The sequence below is a fragment of the Adiantum capillus-veneris genome, chromosome 29, assembly GCF_014529385.1.
Source record: "Adiantum capillus-veneris isolate H3 chromosome 29, ASM1452938v2, whole genome shotgun sequence".
Classification (NCBI taxonomy): Eukaryota; Viridiplantae; Streptophyta; class Polypodiopsida; order Polypodiales; family Pteridaceae; genus Adiantum; species Adiantum capillus-veneris.
The window spans coordinates 135,884,120-135,911,622 of record NC_140959.1 but is presented as its reverse complement, the minus strand read 5'-3'; the positions used below and the strand labels follow the sequence as shown (position 1 = coordinate 135,911,622).

Genomic DNA, 27,503 nt, shown 5'->3' with positions numbered 1-27,503 from the left:
TCTCTAGGACAACGCACTCCTACACTCACACTTGCACACATTCGCTCTGCCTCACAAAAGATAAGACACTTTGGTGCCAATGTCGTTTGCTTACTAGTGAAGTCGTTGACTGCAAAGTGTAAGCTATGTGTAGCAGGTAGCCGAGAGCATGTGGACTCAAATGAGCTCCAAATGGGGCATGGTTGGGCTCATTTGAAAGCTATGACAAAGGACTATTAGAGGCAAACAAAAATTGCAATAGATTGAGGTTATGATGGGCTTAAAATTGAAGTGCAAAACAAGGTTTATAGCTCACCCACACAATAATCAATCCAAAATTATTATGCAAAAGAACCTAAAATGCAATGCAAGAGTTATGAGTGGCTCCCAATTCAAGAAAAGAGAGGATTTGAATGGACGAGCTCAGGGGTGAATGATGCATCTACACAAGCCTACATGATCCACACCTAGACTAATGGAGATAGTCTAGTTTTAAGCTCTGATACCACATCTAAAGTAGAGGGATTATGGAGGGTAGATTAGGGTTGCATTCATGATAATAAGGAGAATCATGTGTATCCAAGCTAAGCACAATTAGAAGACTCAATACACAAATACAATGGGTACAGAATAGACTAATTATTGAACTAGCAAAGAAAGTACATAGTGAGCCATGAAGGATGATAGAATGAGTGGGGATCAGCCTAAATGGCCTCTAGGTCATGCATGCTTCTCTATGTGTGAGTGTGCGTGTGTGCATCATGGAACGTCAATGCAAGCATCAATTAAAATTGGTAGGCTGCCTCCACACAGTAACTACTGAGGCCCCAAAGGTGGGCAAGTGTTGCTTTTAGTGGATCCAAGTTGTGAGCATCAATGGGAGGACCTATGTGATAGGAAAGACCCGTCAGCTCTTGAGGCAGGACATTGGTGGTTATGGGCTTGGGAGAGCCACCCCCTGGTGCGATTGCAGTGGGACTCGAGGAGTGGTTTTGGCGAGATACTTTTACTCCATCCGATCACGTGAGGACTCCATTTTTTTAGTACATATCATGGCTGAGACGTCACATACTAGAAGCACAGAGAGATGTAGCAAACTATTGGTAGGAGGAGGATCTGAACTGAGTTCTTGGAAGATTTCTGGGGATGCCTGTGGGACAATAGACAGCTAGGGGAGTCATGATGTTCTAGTGGTCGATTGCCCAATAAGCTAGTCTAAGTGGGAGGTGAGTGGGAGTTGGTTGATTCGCAATGGTCACTCAATGGTATGTACCACATGTGGCCATACAATTGAGGCACAACACCGCTATCAGTGGGACTAGCCCATGGCACAATAAGTTTGGCCTCAAATTCTTTGACCAATGCCCGCACATTTGCCAGTACACTTGGGGTGCTACAACATGGTCCACCCTCATGTGCCCGATACTTCATTTTGAGATTATTACAATGTAATGGGTCCTATTTATAGCTCCCAGGATTTACTGCAGTAATTGCCTATGGTAATTACTACTGGTGGGACTGATCCGATGTTCGGCCTTCTAAGGGACAGTTCCCACCTGCAAGATAGTCCTCGCCTTTAGTTCCCGCCTGCAGGATAGTCCTTGCCTTCTACATCCTTTCCTTCTTTCTTGAATTTTGGTATAACTCCAAAATTTCAGAAAAAACTCCACCGCCTGAGTCTGATTTGGTGTTGAGGAAACCATCTGGTGTTCAGGTTGATCCAAACCCTAAACCCTAAACCCTTCTGGTTGCTGATTTGGCCGATGTTCCTCATGGTTTGGTCGATGTTCCTCGTGGTAATACTCTTTTGGTATTGCTAGATTTATACCATACTTCATGCTTGGTGAGTGCTTGACACCCCTATAGTTTTAATTCCAAGGGTGCCCAGCCAAAGAAATGCCAGTGCCTTACTGGGAAAATCCACCGCCTAATTCTGAGATGGAACTACCCAGTATCCTTCCACTATACCCGCTTCCTCTTGCCCTTCTTCTGTGTTGGTGCCTCAGAAGTCCCAGTGCCAGCATTGTCCTTCTGGATAAGTTTGTAAATGGCCTCGTGCTCAAGCTGATCCAAACTTTCAATGGACATCTCAAATTCATAAGGCGTGAGAGGATTGTAGGTTTTGATCTCGAGATCATACAGAGTGGGTTCTGGCCAATTTATGACAATGCGAGGCTGTGTGGATCCATCCCTACGGAAGACGCTGATTTGTTTTAATTCTTGCTTCAAAGAGAATCTCAGCCATCTCTTTGTACTGTGGTCCCAATCCTGGTTTACTAGTGGTATCCTTTTCAGGGATCTTGGAAGACTCCACAGTCAGTTGAAGCAACTGATTTGTGATCTTCGTTAAGCCACAAAGTTGGATCTTCCACTGTCCCATACACCCTTTGCATTCTCCTTGTAGTTCCATGACATCATTCACTTTGAGAGGTCATTGATCAATGATTGCCACGTTTTCCATTCCACAGTGGCTTGCTCATACCAGCCCTGAAGTTCATCACTGATACTGAAGTAGGTGAGCCGATCCATTGGTTCTGAATGCTGAGGATGCAAAGCTCGGAAAAATTTGGGTAGTTCAGATTCTTTAGTAGGCAATGCATACAGGAGAACTAGTGAATCGGACACAAATTCCGGAAAATTGAGAACGGCTTGGTTCTCTTGCTGCATCATCTTCCTAGTAACTCGCAATAGTTGAAAGAGTCTTCGGAGAGCAGTTGCCTGTTCTACTAATTTCATGTGATTCCGAGGTCCTTTACTGCTGGAAGTATGATCTTCAATGATAGCCTGCACCCTCTGGTCCAAAACTCCTCAAGCAATTTGCATCTGAAGTAAAATTTCTTTCATTTGATTTCTAACTTCCTTCATGCACTTGTAGGTAGATCGGCCACTCTTCTTCTCTGCCTAAAGTTCCCCAAATGCCCTCCCAAACTGCTTTGACTCTTTTCTCCCATTATCCAGAATGTCTACTCAAGTGAAAGTGGAACTTTCATTACTATTTAAGAGAATGTTCTTCAAGACAATTCTTTGCATTTCCTCATATGCTTAGAACATTGCAAAAGTTAGTGTTGTGGAGAATCACTATAGACATCTCAAGTCATGGCAAGGAAATTTGTACCCAAAAGGATGTTGACAGTCTTTACATGGTTGATGTGACATTAGAAATTGTCCCAAATTGTTGCATTTTTCCCATTTTTCCTAAATTCTACTTCTCTGACATAGTATCTACATAAGATACCTCTTCAAATATTTCTAAAATCACATCATCTGATTCAAGCACATCACATCCCTGCAATTCACTTTGAATACCTGAAACATAATGTTTTTCCCACTTTGGAAAATCATTAAATTTTCTGAAAGATACTGAACCTTCAGATGTCAACCCCAAAAACCCTGAAGAGAAAGCTTCTCTTTGCAAGAACTTCTCCTCACTTGTACCACCATAGTCCCGCTTTATAATGGCACTTTGAGAAAATCCTGTGCAAACCTGTGTTCTCTAAACTCCTTGCGTATCTTTGGAATTGGATGATCAGGTAGACTATCCTTGTTCCTGGCATGGTCAACACATACAGTCAAGAATTGTATTGCTTTCTTAGCATATTGGCTTCAAACCCTGGCATAGGCCAATCCATCATCCATCACCTTGGTTTCCATTCGCACATCCGTAATGTAGGGTTGCCCCAAAATTAATGGATAAGAGGAATGCTCCTATATAGAGAAATTTTGCTCATCACAGACATCCCCTACAGTTACCTTAACATTGGCACAAGCACCATAGAGGTCGCTTGGAAGCATATTGGCAACTCAAATCCGCCAACCATGGTCCACATCAATAGGCCAATTTCCATTTTTGTGCAGTATTTTAGCCATCAAATTGATCTCCGATCCATGGTCTATGAGTGCTAAGACCGGTTCTTCAATGTCGCCAAGCTTCACAATAGTTTTGGTTGTTGCTCTTGCCCAATGAGTCCTTGAAAAGTGACTCCTTGGTATGCTTTCACTATATTCATCTTCATTGAAATGAACATGCCTTACCTTTGGTATGGTTGGATTTGACACCACCACAGACCTCGACTCTTCTTCTTCTTCAAGATCTGCCAAATACTCTTCATAGTCATCCAAAATTGCTTCAATGTGGCGTATCGCCTGGCTCTTAACTGACACCGGCTCCTGTTCACTTGGTATCTTCGTCTTTCTTTTGATAATATCAATAATATCCTTGTGAAAGTGATCACGTTTGGCAATGCCCAAAATATCACCCAATGTGAGCTCCACTTTGCTATTCAGAATGCGCTCTTCAAAAACTTTCTTTAAATATGTAGCTAATTCAATGTCATATTTAAGCTTATATGAGGGTCCCTTGGGTTTACCTTGCTTTTTGTCCTTGGGTGCCTCCTCCATCACCACTTCAGGAGCGGGCTTAGGAGTAGGTCCTTCTTCTTTTTTTTCTGTTAAATATCGTTGTCCTTTTTTATGTCCCAGGAGATTCTTCATCTCTTTTCCGCTTTTCCTCCACCATAGCCTCATTATCTTGAGACTTCGCAATGAATGCATACACTGAGAGGGAATCCATTGGATCAGTCCACCCTGTGGTTTCTCGAACTACTTGTCGCAGCTTCCCATAAGTTACCTTCCCTGTTTTTGTTGTCTTCAAAGCATAAGGCCACAATTGACCCTTGGAACCTGCACCATCATCATCACCCTTTCCGCAGACTTGCAGCCCATATGTAGATGCTTCCACAAGAGCAACATTATACTGAATCTCTTCAACTATCTTTTTCATGCCGCCCCTACCGAAGTTCAGGAGAAGCATCTCACCTATTGCCCTAAGGTGAATCTTCTTGTCCTTCCAGAAAACCACGTTCCTTTTGTAAGCTTCACCAAATTCATCACATTATTTAACGTACTTGTGGTCTTCACTATCACACCACATGCATCGGTCCTAGCCTTTGCGTGGAGGCTGCTGTCTAGGCTCAGAAGTAGACCCCTTTGCAGCTAGCCCTTCAAATTTTACAGCTTTAAAATTCAAATTTAATTCTTGAATACCTTTCACCAATTCATCAAGAACTGGCTCCTCCACTCTGGGTATTGCCAAGGTTGTTTCTCTTTAGGTTCCTCTTCCGCAACATCCATGATGTCAGCCATGATCAGCTTATCGACTCTCATCTATCGTTTCACAATCTTACTGCTTCAGTGACTACCTTCCACTCGAATGTTAAGCCCAATTCTCCTGTTGAATCCTCCAGCAACTGCACTAGACTCTTCTAAAGTCGTGGATCAACAGCCTGAATAAACAGTTCAACCTTCTGATCCTTCATTGAACGTTGTTCTATCGAGGACAGTTTCTCGAATTTCTTCTCAAATTCTCGTAATAATTCTCATGCAGATATATTTTTCTTCTTCTTTTGCATCCACTTCATAAAGCTTTGTCTGGTTACTCTTTGCGAATCTTCAAGGAAGCATTCCTCCTGAAGCGCCTTCTTGAAATCCTGCCAATTCGGGCCTTGAACCGCTTGAATTTCTTTTATTCGGCTCCTAAGTTCAGGCTCCGCAATTAAATGGAATCCTTCCACTGCATTCTGATCATCAATTCCATTATCTTCTATTGCCTGCTCGTAGATATTGCAAAACTTGCTAATGTCCCAGCCTTCAACTCGTTGTAATTTCTCGGTAACTGTGTGCCTAGCTTTACCGATCCTCTCTTGTAGATTATATTGTTGTTGAGAAGCCTATTGTTGTTGAATGTAAGCAGCAAACTACTGCATCATTTGCTGCATGGCTCCCTCTTGCAGTGTCGACATCTTTCTCCACAACACTGCTCACCCCGGCTCGTTTCACGTCGGGTTCACCAAGAATGTCGGGGGATTTGTATTCGAAAGGTGAGCCGGGAAGGCACTGGGCCCTTGGCTGTGAGAGATGCGGGGAAAAGAGTTGCAACAGACACCATTAACAGAAACAGAGCTCAAAACAGATAGTTTAACTTATACCAAATAAAAAAGAGTATCCATGATTAATCAATCGTTAAAGGAGGCGTTTATTCTCCTTAGAAAGTTGAGCCTGTCTTAATCCAAGTGCTAATCGAGACAATCATTACTGATCTGATTCGTTCCCTCCTGATGCTTCAAGATTGAAAGAGAATCGATTTACCTTCCGCTATGGCTATGGGGGACTTTGGTTTCAAACGGCCTTAGGAATTTCGATTTGGCTTACGATTGTGGCTCAGGTGTACAGCATAAGAAGTTCGGTTTAGAATTGCGGCTTGGATTTTATGGCTTAAGATTATGGCTTAAATGAACAAGAAGAAGATATAATTCGAATGAATATGGGGTTTTGGATTCAGATGCTAGCTTAGCAGTAGGATTCGGTAGATTATAATGGGCTTAGTCTAGAGCTTAGGATTATGGTGGCTCGGTTTAGAGCTTAAGGTTATGGTGGCTAATGATTAATTAGAGAAGTTTAGTTTGAGAGCTTAAGCTATGGCTTAAGAGATTACAGATTAGGCTCAACTCATGTGTGTTAAGGATTATGGCTTCTTAGCTTCCTTCCCGGGAGAGAAGGTTCAATGAGAAGAGGAGATGGATTCCAAACAAAAATGAGACAAAACCCCCAATACCCGTCCCTTTTTCCTTTATAGTTTGCATGGGCCTCCCTCTTGCTAAAAAAAGCGCCTACCCATTAGCGATGTCGCTAATGGGTACCCTTCCTATGACGTTGCAGGCGGTTTTTGGACCCGCACGAAATGTGCCGCGAGTGGCTCAGAGCAGCATCGCCCCTGCTAGCTCAGAATTTTACGTTTCTTCGCCGGCGTCATCTGATGACTTCCCCGGCCTACGCGAACGGTTTTCCTGATGCACAGTTGCAGCCCGCAGCCCTCACCATCACCTCCTTGGTTTTTCCTTTGCTTACAAACCACTTAAGCCTTCATTTTACCCCATTGGGCGGGCTATGCTTGGGCGGCCTGCATTTTTTAAAGCTCTTGAGCGGCCGGGTGGTTATGGCTTTAGGCGGTCGGGTGGTATGCCTTTGGGCAGCTAGGTGGTATGCCTTTGGGCACCATTGTTTAAAGCTCTTGGGCAGCATTGAAGGGCATCACATTTGGCATGCATAGCAGCCAATCAATTTGGGCAGCCATTAATTTGAACTTGAGTGGGCGGCCATGCCCCTTTGAGGTCGGCCATAGCTTATGTAAGGGCACCACCTTTGGCATACATGCTACCCAAGCAATACCAGGCACTTGACACCCTTTGTACCCCCCCATTTGGCATACATACCAGCTAAAGCATCCCCAAGCACAACATCTTTCTTCAGTAGCCCCCATCGAGCAACCTCATCATGAAATCTTCTGCCCATATCATGTAAGCTTCAAACAAACTTGATGTGCATTTTTCTGGCATCTTTCTTAGCATGGGAGCGGAGCTGCACGACATCATCTTCACAAACATGATCCTAAGCATGCATACTTATTGAAATTTGTGCACAATAAAGAAAAAGAGAGTCTTATAAGAAAAAAACTTTGTTTATTTAAACATATTTACACTTGCTTACTCTAGGGAATCATTGTAAGCATTGACAAGGTTAAGGTTATCCTTTAATTTTATGACTTGCATCCATCTAGCATCTTCAAAAGGATAATTGTTAAACTTGATAAGATATCATCGGATAGTCTTACCGCCTCTCAATACCTTGTCTTCATGTCGGAGAACGGACTCGGGCTACAACACCTCTTCTTGGTCCTTGAACTCCCGTGGGTCTTCAATGGTTGCTTCTTGAGGTGGCTCCTTTGTAAGGCTTTAGTAGGCTCCCGTGGAAATCATTGTGTATGAGCCAGTGGTTGGTAAACTTGAGTTGATAGGTCATCTCATTGATTGGCCTAAGAATCTCCAAGGGGCCATAATACATTTTTGCTAATGTAGCATAGTACTTTTGGTGTCCCGTAGGATTCTTGCCCATCGTGTGCCTTAATCGAGCCTTAGGAAACTTAAGCAAGACCCAATCATTTTTTTAAAAGGCTAGAGCTCTTCTGTGCTTATCAGCAGCAGCCTTTTGCCTTTATTGAGAGATGGAAATAGTATCCTTAATCTTTTGGAAAGATTCTTGCAGGTCTCGGCTATATTCATATGCAGAGCGAAGATCTTCCCATGTACCTTGAGTAGCAGGGGACTTTTTTATCTCCCCTCTATTACCTCAACAGGTTCTTTTTCCGTGGGAGTATGTGCAATGTTATTGCAAGCATACTCCACTAAAGGTAAGTACTTCTCCCATTGGGACTTTTGATCTACTTCTGTGACATAAGCTTTCAGTAGATCGAGAATTTTTAGGTTAGTATTTCACTTTGGCCATCCGTTTGGGGATGATAGGCCAAAGAGAAGTTTAGCCTTGTACCTAAATTCTCAAAGAGACCCTTCCAGAAATGACTGATGATTCTAAAATCTATATCCGACACGGTAGACATTGGCAAGCATGGTACTTGAAGATTTGTGATATAAAGAGGGTTGCCATTTGATGGGCCTTAATAGTCTTTTTGACAGGTATGAAATGTGCTTGTTTGCTAAACCTATCTACTATTGTCCATATTCCTCTATTCCCATGGATAGAATTGGGCAATCCAAAGATAAAATCCATGGATATTCTCTCCCATGGTGAATTAGGAATTGGCAAAGGTTGAATCAATCCAAGTTGCTTCCCTCTATCAAACTTCGTCTTTCGGCATACCACACATTTTGAAACATACTCTTGTATGTTTGCTTTCAAGGCAGGCCAATAGAAGTATGTTTCTATCCCTTTTAGGGTAGACTAAATCCCTCTATTCCCCGCATAAGGAGGAGCATGAGATTCATACATTACTTTTTGATGTAGTGATTTAGTAGTACATAGTCTATTGCCATAGAGAAGATAACCATCTTTTAGGGTAAATGGTTATTCTTTCTTCCCTAGTGCAAGGGCTGAAATCACATCTCTAAAATCGGGATCGATAGCATACTCATCTATCATAGAAAATAGATCATTGTGAGTTGCTATGGATATCGCATTCACTCTCGGTCATCTTGAGAGTGCATCGGCCACTTGATTATGCTTGCCAGCAATGTGAGCAATATGAAAATGAAATTGCGAAAGAAAAAGTTTTCCACCTCATTTGTCATAATAACTAATATCTAATTCTCATAAATGATTTTCTCATGTTAAACTGATCATTTAATATGGGGAAATACCAGGGGAGAAAAAGCTAGAATATTGGTTAAGCTGGCAGACCGGCCACGGTAGGGATCCAAAGGAGGGGCCATCTGCAAAAGAGCAATGTGCAACAATGGGCTTCAAAGACCCTAGGGTTCAGCCCATTAAGACTTCCAAAATGCTAAGGTTCCAAATTTGAAAGGTTGTGTCCTATGGTCATTCCTTAGGAAAATTGGATGCTTTGTAGTGTGCAAAAAATCTTCAAAGACTTCTAAAGAGGAGGGGGCGAGCCCTGCAAAGTAGGGGATGAGAGAGAAACACACACACACACACACACACACACACACTCACAGGATCCCTTTACACAAAGGGAATAGGGGACACATGTCAACTCCCTAGGCCAGTTGCCCCCAAGGTGCACTCAAATCCTATTGGATGGCCATAGAGGTGGACCAATGAGAATAAGTCTAGAATACATTTAGTTTAATTCATTTTAAAACACTGGATAAAAGAACCAATAAGAATTAACCTCTCTAGAAGACTATTGGACAGTCTCCCAAGGGGTCCAATAAGCATTCAACAGCCCAATGGCTTGCCTGATTCCTATTGGCCAGACGACTAAGGGGTCCAATGAGAGATTAATTGATTTATTTAATTACCTAAAGCTCTCACAAAAGGGAAAAGGGGGACACATGTCATAAGGCTCTTCATTTGACCACTTAAACCTTATTGGCTAACCTTGGAGAGGTCCAATGGGAAGCCAGTGCGCTCAAGAGGAATTAACAAGAGGGGCCGACCAAGATGAGAGAGGGGGCTGATTTGTGAAGGCATTATCACACTCACACTCACACAATCTCATGTGTGAAGTAAGAAGACTCTCTCTCTCCTTCTCAAGCTTTAATGGAAAGCTCATCATCTACTCCAAGATTGTGAGAAGGGAGGCCTACATCACCAACTCTTGGCTTTGTGATGCAAATCCAACCAAGAGCCAAGATTCAATGCATGCTCATCTCCTCTACCATGTTAATTACTAAGCTATGCTAAGATTTTATGAGTGATTATGTGAGGAGATATACTTCTTTCTCGTAAGACTACTCTCACACTCACACAATCTCATGTGTGAAGTAAGAAGACTCTCTCTCTCCTTCTCAAGATTTAATGGAAAGCTCATCATCTACTCCAAGATTGTGAGAAGGGAGGCCTACATCACCAACTCTTGGCTTTGTGATGCAAATCCAACCAAGAGCCAAGATTTAATGCATGCTCATCTCCTCTACCATGTTAATTACTAAGCTATGCTAAGATTTTATGAGTGATTATGTGAGGAGATATACTTCTTTCTCGTAAGACTAATCCTTCTTCCTCTCAATCTACTCTCATATCCCGCTAGCTCTCACCATCTTTGAAGGTGTGTGAGGTCTTGGGTCTGAGACCATAAGAGAATTGATGTTGTGTTTTATAAGTGTGTGCATGGTGCTTGAAGCATCCATCTTCATTGCACCATCAAGTTATTGAAGGAACACAAAGTATTGTATCGTAAAATGTCTCCCTTGATGGGGGAAACCTATAATACAAATCCTTTTCCGGTCCTCAATTGTTGTCAATAACTTAATTTCTCTCTCTTTTGAAGTATTGTCCATGCCTATCTAACTAGGTTTTATGATTTTTGTTGCTCTCTCCATCCAAGCACTCTTGCTATGCTCATTAGGAATCTATTCTAATGAAATGCTCACTATGTTTATGCTATTTTCCACTACACACAAGTTACTAGGCCATTGGTATGAGAGCACAAGGTTTATCTTTTCTTGATCAAGAAGGGAGGTCCTCAAGATAGCTATAAATGGTTGGTATTATTAATTGCAATTGAGTAAGTAGAATAGGGATTTTTTAGCCTTGCAGTGCACCTGCTTCATGCAGATAACGTTGAGCTATGGTCTTGATAGTGGAGTCTTACGGGGCTTGCCTACGGCTTAACCACTATTGAGCTATTAGAAGCTTGAAAGGAGCCGGTATTGTTTTGGTGTTGAAAGACCCTCTCTTCTAATCCTTGCAATTAATGATATTCGAGCCACGGGTACAGGAGCTTGGTTGCTTTTCTAAAGGGGTAAAGAGGAGTAGCAATTAGAGCTTGAAGTGCCAAAGTACACCTAAATGTTGTTAGAATGGATGACAATAGTAAAGAGAGTGAAATTAATGTTGATAGCTTTGATTTTGCTAATGAGCACGCTACTAATGATGCCCCTATGCTTGTTAACTACCTTGTTTCTAGGATTCAACAAGCCATGGGCAATCCATCCCTCCAAAGTGAAGTGCAACGGCAGCTTCGTGCTCATGGGATTCTCCAAACTCCCCACCAAGAAGAGAGAGTACCTAGGAAGCCTCCTTGTGAGACTTCCAAAAGAGGACTCTCTCCGATCCATACGAAGGGCTCAAAAATCTACTACTTGATGAAACATCTCCTTCACAAAGGAGAGCTCAAGAGCCCCCACCAAAATAACAAGAAAGAAGTGAGTCTCCTGCCACCTCGGCGGAGATGGCTCCACGAAGAAGGCAACCAAAACGCTCTCCATCACCTCCTAAACAGAGAAGACCACCGCACACTTCTCCACACCATAATTCAAAGAGGGGTCACAGAAAACAAGAGGAGAAAAAGGCGAGAAAGAGGTCACTATCTTCTCCATCTTCTTCCTCTTATGAAGAAAGTGATGGTGTTGACAAGGAAGACCAAGGAAAGAAAAAGTCTAGAAAGAGGTCACCCTCTTCTCCATCTTCCTCAAATTCTTCCTCCTCTGAAAAAAGTGATGGTGCAACTTTCAAACCACCAAAAAGAAGAGACCATAGGAAATCCTATACCGCATGGAAGAGGTCATCCAAGATCAAGAAGTTCAAAGAGGAAGGAAAGAACATCTCTTTCCTTACCTACGATGGCACCTTTGGTGCTACGGACAAAGTCTTGGCTTTCATCCAACAATTCGATGCGGCGTTTGGAGATGAGGGCTTCACAGAGTCCTCTAAGCTAGACCATGTAGCTATGCATTTTCAAAATTCCGCCATGCAATGGTGGTCTAGCCTACAGGAAAATGGTGAAGCCCCATGAACATAGAAAGCTTTAAGAGCTTCATGATAGAAAGCTTTAAGAGCTTCCATCACGAAGCAGTTTTTGGCCACCGATGCCAAAGACAAAGTACTCACTGAATGGAAAAGATTGCAGCTCTCTCCCTACAAATCAATTCACAAATATGCCGACTTTCGTAGGCTATGGCGTGCCCTTCTTGTAGAAAACAGCCCCAAGGCAATCACCAAATTTGAAATATTACCTGGAGGTGTTTCTTGTGTTCGTGTGATGAATAAGATTAGATGATTATATCATCAAAGAACACTCTAGTAAAGGTTCGGTGAGGCTTGAATAGCTTCTTCATCAGGCGGTTAAATGTGGTTGGTGCATTGGTCAAGCCAAAAGGGATGACAATGTACTCATAAAGACCAAACGTAGTGCGAAATGCGGTCTTTACAATATCTCGATGAACTATCCTTAAGTCCCTTCTCCTTGGCTTTGTTGTTGTTGGCGTTGCCTTTGGGAGACTTTTGCACGTTGTCCTTCCCCTTAGGCTCATTACAGTCCTTGTTTTCCATGGGCTTAAGATTTCTCTTAGCCCCTTGTTGGAAGTTGATTCTTGAAGCCACCATAGTATGGTGTATGACCGCAGATATGGTGCATGGCCTTTGGGAGTTAACATACTCGGCCATATCCTCAAATAAACCCACACAAGATTGTTGTTTTTGCTCTCGAGAATCCATCATTTTGTAGACAATGGCTTTGAGATTTAAATCCCAAAACTTATCTACATATTTGTGGATAGATTCGTAGAGGGAGAGAGTTTCAAGATTCTCCATTCGGTGAGTACTTTGTCTTTGGCATCGGTAGCCAAAAAATTCTTCATGATGGAAGCTCTTAAAGCTTTCCATGTTCCTGGAGCTTCACCGTTTTCTCGTAGGCTAGACCACCATTGACTGGCAGACTTTTGAAAATGCATAGCTACATGACATAGCTTAGAGGACTCCGTGAAGCTCTCATCTCCAAACGACACATCAAATTGTTGGATAAAGGCCAAGACTTTGTCCATAGCACCTTTCGTAGGTAAGGAAGGAGATATTCTTTTCTCCCTCTTTGAACTTTTTGAGCTTGGACAACCTCTTCCAGGTAGCATAGGATTTCCTATGGCCTCTTCTTTTAGGTGGTTTGCGAGCTGCACCATCACTATCTTTAGAAGAGGAAGAGTATGAGGAGGATAGAGAAGAGGGTGACCTCTTTCTCGCCTTTTTCTTCCCTTATTCCTCCTTTTCTGCACCATCACTTTCTTAAGAAGAGGAAGAGGATGAAGAACATGGAGAAGAGGGTGACCTCTCTCTCGCCTTTTTCTTCTCTTGTATCTTCTCTTACTTCTTTGAATTATGGTGAAGAGGAGTATGTGATGGTCTTCTCCATTTATGGAGTGTTGGAGAGCGTTTTGCCCCCGTCGTCTTTGTGGAGCCATCTCCATCGAGGTGGCAAGAGACTCACTTCTTATTGATTCTTTCGGTGGGGACTCTACCGTTGAATCTTAGGTTCTCCTTTGGGAGAGATATGCCTCATCAAGTAGCAAGTTTTTGAGCCCTTCGTACGGATCCTCCTCTTCTTCCCTTATCGGAGAGAGTCCTCTTTGGAAAATCTCACCAGGAGCTTTCCTAGGTACTCTCTCTTCTTGGTGGGGAGTTTGGAGAATACCATGGGTGTGCAATTGCTGTAGCACTTCATCTTGGAGGGATGGATTGCCCAGGGATTGTTGAAGCCTAGAAACAAGATAGTTTACAAGCATAGGGCATCATTAGTTGCTCTTTCATTAGAAAACTCAAAGCTATCAACATTCATTTCAATGTCTTTTCCCTTGTCAGCCATACTAGCAAATTTTAGGTGTAAATTTTTACTTGTACTTTGGCACTTCAAGCCCTTGTTGCTACTCCTCTTTACCTTCAAAGATAAGCACTCAAGCGTCTATACCCGTTGCCCGAATATTATTGATTGCAAGGAATAGAAGAGAGGGTTTAATAGAGACAAGACATCACTGGTTCTTGTCAAGCTTCCAATAGCTCAATAATGGTTTAATCCATAGGAAAGCCTAGTAGGACTCCATTATTAAGACCATAGCTCTCGGCGGTATCCCCATTAACTGCATAAAGCAGGCGTGCTTCAAGGATAAAAATTCCCTATTCTACTTACTCTTTTGCAATTAATAACACCAACCATTTGTAGCAAGCTTGAGGACCTCTCTTCTTAAGCAAGAAAAGAGAAACCAATAGCTCTGATACCAATGTAACATTTAATGCACTAGTAACTTGTGTGTAGCGGAAATTGATGAGCATTTCATTGAGAACAAGTTCCTAATGAGTATAGAGAGAGTACTTAATTTGAGAAAGCAACATAGCAATTTACACCTAGCGAATTTGGCATAGACAATACTTGAAAAGAGAGAGAAATAGAACAATTGACAAAAATTGAGGACCAGATTTACATGGAGCCGGTCCCCCCTCCATAAAGGCTTTGTATTATAGCTTCTCCCATCAAAGGAGACTTTTGTACAATACAATTCTTGTGTTCCTTGACAGAACTCGGTGGTGGAATGAAGATGGAAGCTTCATGCACCAAAATATACGTGTAAAACACACCTAGTGTCCCTAGCCTCAGTCCCAAGACCTTACACACCTTCAAAAATGGTGAGAGCTAGCAGGGAATGAGGATGATTGAGAGGAAGAAGATGTGTCTTATGAGAAAGAAGTAATCTCCTCACATAATCACTCTAATAGCATAGCTTAGCTTAGTAATTAGCATGTTAGAGGAGATGAGCATGGCATTGAAGCTTGGCTCTTGGTTGGATTTGCATTCCATAGCCAAGAGTTGTTGGTGTAGGCCTCTACTTCTCAATGCTTGGAGAAGGAGATGGAGTGATTCTTGCACACATGATTTGTGTGTGTGTGTGTGTGTGTGTGTGTGTGTGTGTGTGTGTGTGTGTGTGTGTGTGTAGCAATGTGTTGGTAAAAAATGCATCCCTCTCTCTCTTCTTGGTTGACCCCTCTTGCCAATTACTCTTGTTGGCCTCTCATTGGCTCCTGCAAGCTTAGCCAATCACAAATTAGAAGCATAATTGATAGCCTTGTGACATGTGTCCCCCTTTCCTCTTTTGTGAGAGATTGAGGTAATTAAAATACTTTATTAAACTCTCATTGGACCTTTTAGTCTTCTGGCCAATAGGAATCAGGCAATCCATTGGGTTGCTTGATACTCATTGGACCCCTTGGTAAATTGTCCAATAGTCTTCTGGGGAACTTAATTTCTATTGGTTCTATCAAGCATTTTAAAATTAATTATACTAATTTTACGCTAGCCTAATTCTCATTGGTCCACCTCTATGGCCATCCAATAGGATTTGAGGGAAGATTGGGGGTAAGTGGCCTAGGAGTCTACCATGTGTCCAGTATTCCTTTTGAGGGAAGCTTTGGAGTGTGTGTGTGTGTGTGTGTTTCTCTCTCCCCCCCTATTCTTAGGGCTCGCCCCCCCCTTGATAGGGATGTAAGAAGACTTTTGAGTCTTCCCACCACCATCCAATTTTCCTACCTTTGACTGTTTGGACTTTTTAATTAAAATTTTGGAACCTTAGCCTATGGAAGTCTTAATGAAGCTAGACCTTAGGTCTTTTAAGCTCCATTGATGCACATTGCTCTTTTGCAGACTGTCCCCCTTTGGATCCCTATTTTTCCTCCTTTGGATCCCTACTCAGACCGGTTTGGCAATCTTACCAACATTCTAGCTTTTACTCCCCTGGTACCTCCCCATATTAAATGATCAATTTAACATGAGAAAATCATTTTGAAGAATTAGATATTAGTTTTTATGACAAATTTTCACTTGCAATCAAGCTACAAATCATTGTGATAGCATAAATTGAGTTAATTTATAGTTTTTATGTATTGTGTTGTCCTCATCGTGAAGATCAAGAGCTGTAGCTGAACATGCCTTGTGTAATCGGTTTCTACCTACCTTGTCACCCATTTAGTTCAAGTCGCGTATTGATGCACCCATGAGAAATTGTACAAATTAAGGTGTAAGTGACCCAAATGAGGTGATATTTACTAAAAGAACAATGTCTTTTATTTTCTTGAGTCAATGGATTAAGTAAGCTCTTTGCCAAAAAGCAAAGAATCAAAAAGTAGCACTTGATTGATGTACGAATATTAGAACTATGAATGTTAAAAAAGTGCGGCCCACAATTACACAAGGACATTAAATCTTTATCCAAATAAAGGCTACAATCTATTAAAAAAATTAACCAAGCCTTGCCATGGTAGCCACTCCCTTCTCCCTTTGGTCTCAGTGCCTAGCAAGGAGTGATGTTTTTGTGTTTTCATCAAGCATGCTAAACTTTGCCATCATGACTCGAGGAAGTAGAGGAGTCACATTAGGAAAAGATTTGGACTCTCACAGGGGCCCTATAAGGAGGTTCGAGTTTGTCTCTCTTGTCCAAAGTGGGCAATCCGGTGAAATACATAAACGCTTTGCCAAAACCCTATTAACCAACATATTATTGGGAAGATCTTAGAAAGTAGGTTCTAAATCCCCAAACTCTGAAAACTTTGGAGTTGATTTGTAGAAGTTATGGCCTCCCCACTGAAGCTGAAATGTGGGAAGAGATTCCATTTATAAGACGGAGTTGTTACATCAAAAAATGGAATCTTCTAGAATATAGGAATCTGATCGTATGCTATATATCAATGGACAGATCTCGATGAGTACATTCTAAATCCAAAAGGTCCGACAAATTTTGATTTCATTTGTAAAAAACTTTACCGTGTGCCCATTTTGGACAAGAGGGAGCAAGTCAAAGTCCTTATAGGGCCCCTTTGAGAGTCCAAATTTTCCCTAATGTGACCAATAGTTTAGAGAATGTGTTCCTCTCAACTTCGCCCAAGGTTCGCTTTGTTTAGTTTTGTGAATGTGTTCCTCTACGCTTGCTCCATTTTTCCATGGTCAATTTTTAGAGTCATTAATCTAATTGTCACCAAGCTATAGAAGCTCTAGGTGAAATAAGGCCTCTATCACACAAATGGATGTGTGTGAGAATAAGGGCATGGCAACAGGTGATTTGTAGAAGACGTTGTTAGAAACTCCTCAAAATCACCCAGAGCACACCCCTTGCCCATCACTACTCCATGGCAGACATTCGCAAAAACTGTGGCACGAGTGCAGGTGACATGGTTTGAGCCTTCAACATCGTCCGTCTCAGGTGTATGCCCGTTCACAACGTTTGAGCGAAAAGTTTAAAAAACAAACCTTGTCTGGTCTTTGTGACAGCCAAGCTGCCCAAAGTCATTTGTGTTGAGCCCCATCTGCCGTGTGCGTCTAAATGGGGCTTAGCTCCAAGAAGGATGACACTTTCAGTAAGAGAAAATCCGCATTAATGTTGCCCCCCTTGCTCAACTCTGTCGTTTTCGGTAGAGTTGGATATTACCCCCGTCTGGAGAGAAAGAAGATGCGAGTGCCCAAGCCAACGAGAAACAGATTTGCTGATGTGCGCTCCACCCCTACCACTCTTGCGTGCGAATCTGCTCTAAATGTAGCTCCAGGATAAAACTATGGGCGGGAACTATTTGCATGTGCGAGAGTCGATGTCTTATTTTGTGACCTTAAGGTGGGCGATTGAGACGCAATGAATGGATCTTTTCGAGACTGTGAAAGGTGGGGACATAATTGGCAAGGGGACCTTACTCCAGGATCTTGTGACCTTACCGTGTATCTTTTCAAATAAAAATAATAAAGTGTGGAGTTTTTATGCTATTATGTTTTTGTATCCGGCACATACAGACTGTCCAGCAAGAGGTCGCATTAGAAGGGCCAACAAGCCTTTCCGGAAACGGTCGTCGGTCATTCAGATGCCAGGTGGTTGGATGACTGACAAATGGCAAGGCGTGAGCCAACCGGGAATCAGTGTCGGGGCCAACTAGAGGCTGGAGAGTGCTCAGTGGGCAATGGACACCACTCCCACTTGGGCGCAAAAAAAAAACAAATTTCTATTATTATATTATTTGCTTTATGCTTTCCTTGGTTTGTCCCGTGGCCGTACCCCCGGTCTCCTTCCTCCACCAACGAGCCTCTCAGGTTTGCTGCACACAGAGGCAGTCTTTTAGGGGCAGCACCTGCGAGTTGCAACTTGCCCTTCTAAGAACCGTCCCCCAGGGCCCCCACAAAAAGCACGTCCAAACATAAACTAGCTCCTCCTCGATCCCCTTTCACACGTATTTCTGGCTCTGCGGCTCGTCCCAAACAGGTAACTGCCTCAAAATTTTGGAGTGGTGGACAGGCAAGCTTCCCAGCCCCCCACTCTCTCATACACCTTTTGGCCGCTCAAATCGTCCGGACGCTTTGCACGATCTGCTCTACTTGCTCTTTCTTCCCATGTATACGCAGCGGGCGCACCAGCAGCTTTGTACATGGCGGGTTCCGGTGTCCAAGACGTCCTGGAAGCAGAGTACGCGCAGTGGCTGGAGGGGCAGGAGAGGATAATAGTTGAGCTTGGGCGGGCTCTGCGTGCAGAGGGCCAGGGGTCATCACAGGATGATGAGACACTCGCGCAGGCAGTGCACAGGGCTGTGCAGCGCTATCATGACTTTACAGGAACAGCAGCTGTGGCACAGCGGCAGCGTAATTTGGTGGCCTGGCCGGCAGTATCTGCAGTGGAGAGGGTGTTCATGTGGATGGGGAGCTTGCAGCGCCCTTCGACGGCGTTTCAGCTGCTATACGCGTTGATGGGCCACCAGATTCAGACAGAGCTAGAGCAGCTTTTAGAACTGGAAAACGCAGACGATGGGCGGCCAGCGTCGCTCGCCTCACTGTCCGCTTTGCAGCTGAGCCAGCTGAACAAGCTGCAGACTAGCACGGTAGAAGAGGAGGATCGCATCGAGCGGGAGACAGCCAAATGGCAACAGAGTCTGGCCGATCAGCCTTTCAAATTCAGCGGCGAGTTCACGCGGGCCCCAACCTTGCCAAGTTGGGATGAGGGTAGCAGCACGACGCAGGACAACTCTGTCCTCGGACAGAAAGTGGCAGCCCTGCAGGAGCTGCGCGTGCAGGCGGACGCACTTCGCCAGTCCACTTTCGACAAGGTGCTAGAGCTGCTTCACACGGCGTACCAGAAGGCGCAGTTCTTGTTGGCATTCGCCAAGCTGCAGGTCGCTCTTCGGAGATTGGGCCGCAATAACGTACCGCCATTGTCAAGGTTAGCCGCTGTTTTATCATTTTCTACCTTCGAATGTGCATATCTGGTGTGATCATAACCTAATGCACCTTGCTACTGATCCTTGCTGCATTATCTGAACTATGATTTAACCTAATCTACATTATCTGGTGTGAGAGTATGGGGGTACCCTACCAACCTTCCCTTGTGACGGTGTGGCAGGGGTGTGTAGTCGGAGTACTGGACCCGTCCGGACAGCATTCTTTTGGTTGTGCACGGTCAGCAGAAATTGACAGTATAAATTCATGGCGCTATATATTTAAACTCGCCACAAGCTAAGTGCTTTCATCCTTCTCCAGGCAGCTAGATATTTGCAGTTATGATAATTTTTACTGCTACATATGTTCGATTTTCCACCCCATTTTCACCAATTTACATCATGGTAGAATGATTTTCTGTTAAAGTTTATGATGCAATATCTTGATTCGTTGTTGAGTAAATACCTACGTGTTGTCTTCGTAGAGACTGCATATATTCCACTCTAAAATTACTTGCTACGAGAGCTACACTCGACCCTATACTAGACTTATGTCCAAGAAATAGGGTATCCAGGATAGATTGTACTAGATGCGGCCGGCCGCCTTCGGCGGCCTTTCTCTCTCCCCCTCTCTCCCTCTTTGTTGAGTGCAAGGGTTTTTTTTTATAGTTTTGGATTTTAACCTTCAGGTCGCAGATTGCGACACGTGTAAAGTTCTGCCCCTTCTGCCATATTATGCTAGTAGATATAGTGCTTGGGTAGAGTGCCTTACAATTCCTAGGTCAACATTCCAAAACAAGCCAATAGCCTAGCAACCCATCCACCTTCTGATGTATAATCTAGTTCTTGGGAACTTGTGCAGACTTTTTACATCAATAGGATGCCTGAAGTATCATCCTTTTCTACAATAGAGCTTTAAGGTCTCTTGGGCTACTTTTACAACTCTACAAAATGTCTTTTTGTAGGTATGATGCAGTCTAGTATTAGGATAGTATAGAAAATGTCCCATGTGTTGAAGTCCGTGGGACACATCATGTCCTCTCTCATCAGTGTCTTGGAGTAGCATAATCACACTAGACTTGGGATAGTATAGAAACTCTCCCATGTGTTGAAGTCCGCAGGAGACATGCATGTCCTCTCTCATTGGTGTCTCGGAGTAGCATAATCAAAGAAGCACTCACCCTTAGGAGGCAAGAAACATGACTACAGGGTTACTCTTATTAATGTTGAGTTACATTATTTATAGGCATCCTTGTAGACATCACTTGAATGCTTCCACATGCGGACTTTTGGGTATTGCACCCAACACGGTATTTTAAAGAAAAAAGTTGAATTTAGCTCATAGTAGCTATTGCATTTTGTCACCTCTAGTTGTGATTGGGTTAAGTAGTTAGAAAAGTAGTGCAATCTCTTGAAACTTGAAGAGATTAAACTTAACGAGCACTAGGTTTCTCCTAAAGAGGCTTTAGCCATTACTATCCCATTCGAATATATTCGATAGTTGGGAAACGACAAGAGTAATACCATATAGGAGTCCGCTTTTATGGTGCATACAAAAAATTGTGTACACTATTAGAGCCTTGTATTCAGATTTTCTTAATCATCAGCATGACAATAGTCATTACCCATCATGAGCATTTTACAGTGCATAGAACCCATTTTTCCTATTTATCCATTTTTCGCTTATTATTAATAAGTGACTTTGTTGGAAAACTGGGTAGGGAAAATTTACTAAGTTGGTATGAATAAAACTTAGCGCTAGCACTTTCTGACAGAAGAGACAGCAGAAGTTCCAGCAACTTGCAGTGCACCTTCTCAGGAAGACCGGCGGGAGGCCTAGCGTTTTCCAGCCAACAAGAAGTAGACAGAGTTTCGGTTGCAGATCATGCTAGCGCTTTCAGCTGATATTAGATTAGCCTTAACATTTTTGCTACACAGTCAGTGTCGTTTTCAGTTGCAACACTTGACCTAGCGTTTTGCAAATTTCCGGCGTCAGATCAGCCCCTAGCATCAGCATTTTTAGTTTTCAACACTTAGACACCGCAAGATCAGCCCCTAGCCTTGTAGATGTCACCTACCTGCAACAGATCCTCGCCGCACCGTCAGATCAGGCAGCCTTTTCAAATTCAGCTTGCTGTGCGCAGATTTCAACATTTGCATTTTCAGCGCATCGTCGTCGCGTCGTCGCCATCGCCGTCCTTGGCGACACAGTGTCAAAATTTAGCAGTTAGCAGATGGACAAATTTCAGCCCTAGCGTTTTCAGATTTCAACCCGTTCTCGTCGTCGTCATCATTGTCGTCGATGTCGTCGGCAAGTCCATTGCATCTAGACCATTGTACTAGATTTGTGCAATCAATAGCATAGACCTCTCGCCATAGAGAGAGTCTCGTTGGAGGAGGGTTTGATAACGGTCTGGTGTCGCATTCTTCTCTCTCTCTCTCAGTCTCAACACCTTCATTCACAGTGTCATTCACTTTGTTTGTGATTATTGCACTCTCTCATTAAAGGAACGGAAGGCTCTCCCTTCCGTAAGTAAAAGCAACCCTTGAGCACAGTTTGGAGCACTCATCTTAAGCAAAGTTCAATATTCACTTCCGTTGCACCTTACATTGGTATCAAAGCTTTGGTAGTGTTCTGTATCACTCAAGGAAAGAACCACAAGAATTTTTTCCTTGTTGGGATCGCACGTAACCCAAGTCCACTTGGGGGTGTCAATTCCTTATTGTGTTTTTGAAAAGTGACAGGTAACCCAAGAAAGAAGGGTTTGTTTGGTCTCCCCTTGTTCCTCTTTTCACTCATTGAGAGCGGACCGTGTGCTTAGCGGCCGGCCAATAGACGTGAGTTGGAAAAAAGCAACCTTGGTGTGAGCGTAAGGCCGTCAAATGATTGTGCCCGCAGGAAAGCCTTCGCTAACACAGATTGCAAGCTAAAGAACTCAAGAACCTCAAGAACTCACGAACCTCAAGAATATCAAGAACTCAAGAACCCCAAGAACCCAAGCACCTCAAAAATCCAATTAGTTCCTCGTGAACTTAAGTACCCTAGATCTTAGTGTATAGTCATCACCCGAAGCGGAATGGATACTTTGTGTGAAGGTGATGAGCATGGAGGTGGTGAAGAATATTTTTTCGCACCAGGAGGTTTTTCCAACTCTTCCCCTTTCTCTTTCCCATCTATGCCACGGTTTGCACCAAATCCTATGGAGGCTTTGGTCAAGTTGATGATGGACATGATGCTACAACAAGAGACGTGCTTTGGATCGTGAACGCCAAGAAAGAAAGGTAGCTTTGGATCGCGAATGCGAAGAAAGAAAGGCAGACTTGGATTGCAAGCGCGAAGAAGAAGGGTAGCCTTGGAGCGTGAGCGTGAGCAAGTGAGCAAGCAAGCTTGGCGAGCAAAGAAAGAAAGGCAGCTATTGAGCCAGAGCGTGAGTAGGCACGCGAAGCCCATCGAATAGCGACCGAACACAGACGAACGGCCTTGGAGTTGGAGCGTGAGACATAGAGAGACCAATGCATGCAAGAGTTGGTCCTACAGGTACTTACCTCGAACCCCGAGCCAGTCATAGATGTTGGCAGTTCATCAGGTAGCACAAGCAGAGATTCGGACTCCAAGAACCCCATCACTGAGAAGTTGACGTTTAGTAAGTATGACGGTAAGATGGATGCTAGTGTTATTCATTCTTGGTTGTATCAATTTAATGCTTATTTTGCGACAACTAAGAAAACAGAGAATAGCAAGGTTTTGACGGCTACCATATATCTTGCCGGTGATGCCATTAATTGGTATCACGCATGGCAAGAGGCACAGTTGACCGCGCTCCTAGAGGAAGCTGAAGAAGGCGTGCCCCTTTTCTTCAATTGGGTCGACTTCCAAGGAAACCTCAAGGCGCAATTTATGCCACCTCAATACTTAGCGCGCATGAAAGAATATTGCCGCAATCTCAAGCAAAATGGTATGCCAGTCATGTCTTTTTCTAACCGTGTTTTGTAGCTCGACACCCAATTACGCAAATCGGATGATGAGCGCAAAGAGACATTCCTTTTCGGGTTGGACAATTATATCAAGTTTGATGTAAAAGTCTTCAACCTCGTAGATCTTAACAAGGCAGTAGCAATTGCTCTCTCCCAAGAGATGAAGCACAACAAAGGAAAGCCTAAGGAGAACAAGTCTTCTCATAGTACCTCTTAGATTCCTCATAACCCACAGAACGATAAGAATGGTAAGAACGATAACTCTTCTAGCCAATCTTCCTCTAATCCTTCAGAAAAGAACTTTCAAAACGAATCTAAGGGTAAAGCTAACACACTTGCTAAACCTAAGCTCACCTCAGATGAAAAAATTGCACAAGGAATCATATGAGGATACATAACAGCATAAGAATAAGTCATTTATTCTAAGAAAGATCGTTGTTATAATGTTACGTCAAGGGTCATATAAAGAGCACATGTCCTAAGAACCCATCCAACGAACCTAAAGAACCCACATAACCCACCTCCTATGTTAATGCCATAAATGAGAACATTGTCCCAAGTTTCTCCTGATCATCTAGTTGATGAGTCTCTCATGAAGTGTTATGGTCATGTGAATAGTCAACACATGGTGGTCTTCTTTGATTCTAGTAGTATGCATGACGTAGTTGATGACTCTTGTCGAAAGAGCCCGCTTGGAGGTTAACAAGACAACTCCTTTCGAGGTATCGGGCTTCGCTCCAAGTATGGACTCTCTCATTACACAAGAGTGCTTTGATGTGTTATTCGTTGTTTAACAAGCTTCCTTCCGCTGAGAATTTGTAGTTTGTCCTCTCTCAGGATTCGATATGATTTTGGGCATTAGATGGTTTCGTGAGCATAACCCTCTCATTGATTGGGTAGACAATACTCTCACTCTAAATCAGTGTAACAGGGAACATGCGGAACATAGCCCAAACATTCCGTAACGACGTTTCGGACGAGTCTCGTTCTCGAAACGGAGTCCGGAATAGAACGTCGTTCCGGAACCGGAACGGTGTTCCGGAACAACAGAACACGGGGCGGAACGGACAAAAGTAGGCATTTGGGGACAAAAAAGTAGGCTTTTGGGGTTGTTTGGGGAACATATATTTGGCGCATTTTTATGACAGATTTGGGAGCAGTTTTTGGGTTGTTTCAGAGTTTATTTGGGACTAAGCTGAATGAAGGTAATTCAAGCCTTGCTTTAGTCGACCGTTCCAGCCCCATTCTCGTTTCGGTCCCCCTCCTCCCCGTTCCAGACCCTCCCGTTCCCGTTCCCGTTCCCTGTTCCCGTTTCGGGTAACTATGCTCTAAATGCCAAAAGTGACTCTCCCGTCATCATTCGTGGTGAGGAGGTTGTTCATTCTTTACCTTTCATTTCTAATGTGGAGACCAAGCTTGAAAAGAAGGAGGAGACTCTCTCAGTCGTTTCTTCTCCAAAGCACGACACACATGTTTTGCATGATAGAGATGTGATTGTTCACAAGGATGATGGTTTAGATGATGATTTTTTTATTGAAGCTAACCTCGTTACAAATTCGATCAATCACACAGAACCTACCTTGGCTCTCGAGTTGAGGTCCAAAGAACCCACTCAGGATGTATTGTGTGTTCACATGATTAGTGAGTCGAGTGTTTCATTTGTGACGATTTATTGTATTTTCATCACCGTCGTTATGTGTTCCGTCGCATTATATGATGCACTTGACTCACTCACGGATGAGCACAGATGTATGCGAAATTCTCTCAAAAAGAAGAAATGATTTCCTTCAAGGAATTCATATTGTTTCCTTATTGTCCATTTTGTCAATCACTTTTCAATGTCTCTTCCTTGGCATGACACAGTCTCAGAAAGTGCACAACAAAGATTGTCCATCAAGCATCGGCATTTCTGTTGTGATTTGCCACAATTGATAGGTTTAGGTCGACAAGTCAAGTTTCGATCCCACTTTTTGCATGTGTCCAGTGAACGGTTTGGCATTCCGTTACTTTGTTCAGCTGCATTGCATGCACAGTCTTTTAGAAAGACTAGTATTTTCCCAGTCACTCTACATGGAATGGGTATGATTATTCTCTGATGTTGGAAGTGGTTTCAGGAATTTTCCTCCTCCGAGATTCTTGAAGAAGGTGGACCTACGTCCATAGACACAATTGGAGCATTGCAACAGCCACATATCACTTTGAGTCACTTTCGGCACATAGAAGCAAGCTTTGAAGACCGTCATGAAGTTCAAGTATCGCACGGCCCACGCATCAGAGTGGGCCGGCGAAGAGTTCTTTGCAGGATTCCAAGGGTTCTTCGCCGTGCATGTCCAGCCGCTTAGAGTAGTTGCAACCCAACATAGATGAGAACCTTGTTATAGAAATACCTGTTAACAAGTTGGGACAATACTTTGAGGGTGATGAATCCAATGTGACCATACCAATCACTACTAAGGGATTAACTGTGAAGAGAATCCTTGATGGTGGCGTTGGGGTTAGCATTGTGACTAAAAATTGCTGTGAAACTATGGGAAGAACCTCACCTTGCAACCACAACCATAGTAGTGAAGATGGCCAATGGGTCTATCACTAAACCTATTGGGATGCTAGAAGATCTCAAGATCAAAAAAAGTAGGTGATTGTCATTTATGGCCTTGTTTTTAGAGCCTTCAAACAAAGATTTCATATCTTTCGACACCAAATTGGCATTCCATTCTTTCAATTTCCCTTAATCGAGTACACGTGTGTTCCTTGTGTTTGAGACTTAGAATTTTAGAAAAGTTGCTAATGCTCCACATAAATTATGCAGGGAACATGGAGCTAGAGTCACAGCGAGAGGAGTGCATTCGAATGCTTGAAACAACCTTGTCATAGGTGGGGCTTTACTTCGGTGCAGTAACCCTCTGTAAGAACCCAGCAACCATGCAAGATAACCCTAATAAGATATGTATGGATAGTGCAAAGGCAAGACACTTGCTTTCAAATCATGGTGAGGTTCAAATCCATACTCTTTTTATGATATGGAAGCAGGTGTGTGACTTAATAACCTACTTTGGAAAAGCGACAGCATTAGGGCCCAAGATAGCACTGTGCACTAATCGTAGGAATAAGCAAAGGGCAATGGGCAACTTGTCTCTTAGGTGTCATATTATGAAAGTGGTGAGTGTCCGAAGCATGCAAGGATACCATGGGTCAAATGCACCCAAAAGAGGCTCATTGTGGCGGAGAAATCGACGGAGAGTAGGGTGCGCATGGCTTCTTATGGATTAAAGTTTGTAATTCACTTTTTGGAGATATTAATGAGAAATTATGACTTTTTTAAAAGTTGGGTCCTATAAATATCAAAGTGAGTTTTTAAAGGTCTTTTATAAGCTTGTGAGTTCTCTCTCTCTCTCTCTCTCTCTCTCTCTCTCTCTCTCTCTCTCTCTCTCTCTCTCTCTCTCTCATGTCTCCTCTTCCCTACTCTCCACCTCAAGCCATGGAACCCAACAACCAAGAAACCAATAATGTAATGTCCCTTGGGCTTGCACTGCCAAGCCTCCATCATCTCTCAAGAAGCGTTGCTGTTGGCACATGTGCATTGTGTGAAATCCGCAAGTATCAAAAGAGTACAAAGCTTATAATTCCTAAGGTCCCATTTTCACGGGTCATGAAAGAGATTATGGATGAGCACTCAGATAGTGTGACTAGGGTGCAAGCAACAGCACTAGGTGCGTTGCAGCAAGGAGCAGAGGATATCATTCTATCCCTCTTTCAAGACACCGTTTTGGGAATGGCCCATGCCAAATGTGTGACTATGAATCCCATAGATATGTCCTTAGTACTTCAGCTTCGTGGTGATGATTGCTTTCAAAAAACCTAGATAGGAAATCCGTTGTAACTTCTCAAGCGACGTCTTTGTCAGATTTATCAGGTAATAGTATTGACAATGAAATTATTATATCTATGTTTGGTAATTGCAATGTAGCTTGATTTGGTTTTGCATTTGAATGTGATTACTTGGGTCAATTTCTCCAATCAATCCGATAAATTAAATCCATATAGATATCCACAAGGTGCTCACAACATGTGTTTCTATGCTC

General features: G+C 43.1%; 1 protein-coding gene across 1 annotated transcript; it reads left to right on the top strand.

Moving 5' to 3' along the window:
• Positions 1-18,333: 18,333 nt before the first annotated feature.
• Positions 18,334-19,831, top strand: LOC147419957 (protein DOG1-like 3). The gene is made up of 2 exons (XM_086505865.1): positions 18,334-19,451; positions 19,632-19,831. The coding sequence occupies exons 1-2, from the start codon at positions 18,667-18,669 to the stop codon at positions 19,639-19,641; spliced, it is 795 nt and encodes a 264-aa protein (XP_086361991.1). The 5' UTR covers positions 18,334-18,666; the 3' UTR covers positions 19,642-19,831.
• Positions 19,832-27,503: the final 7,672 nt, after the last annotated feature.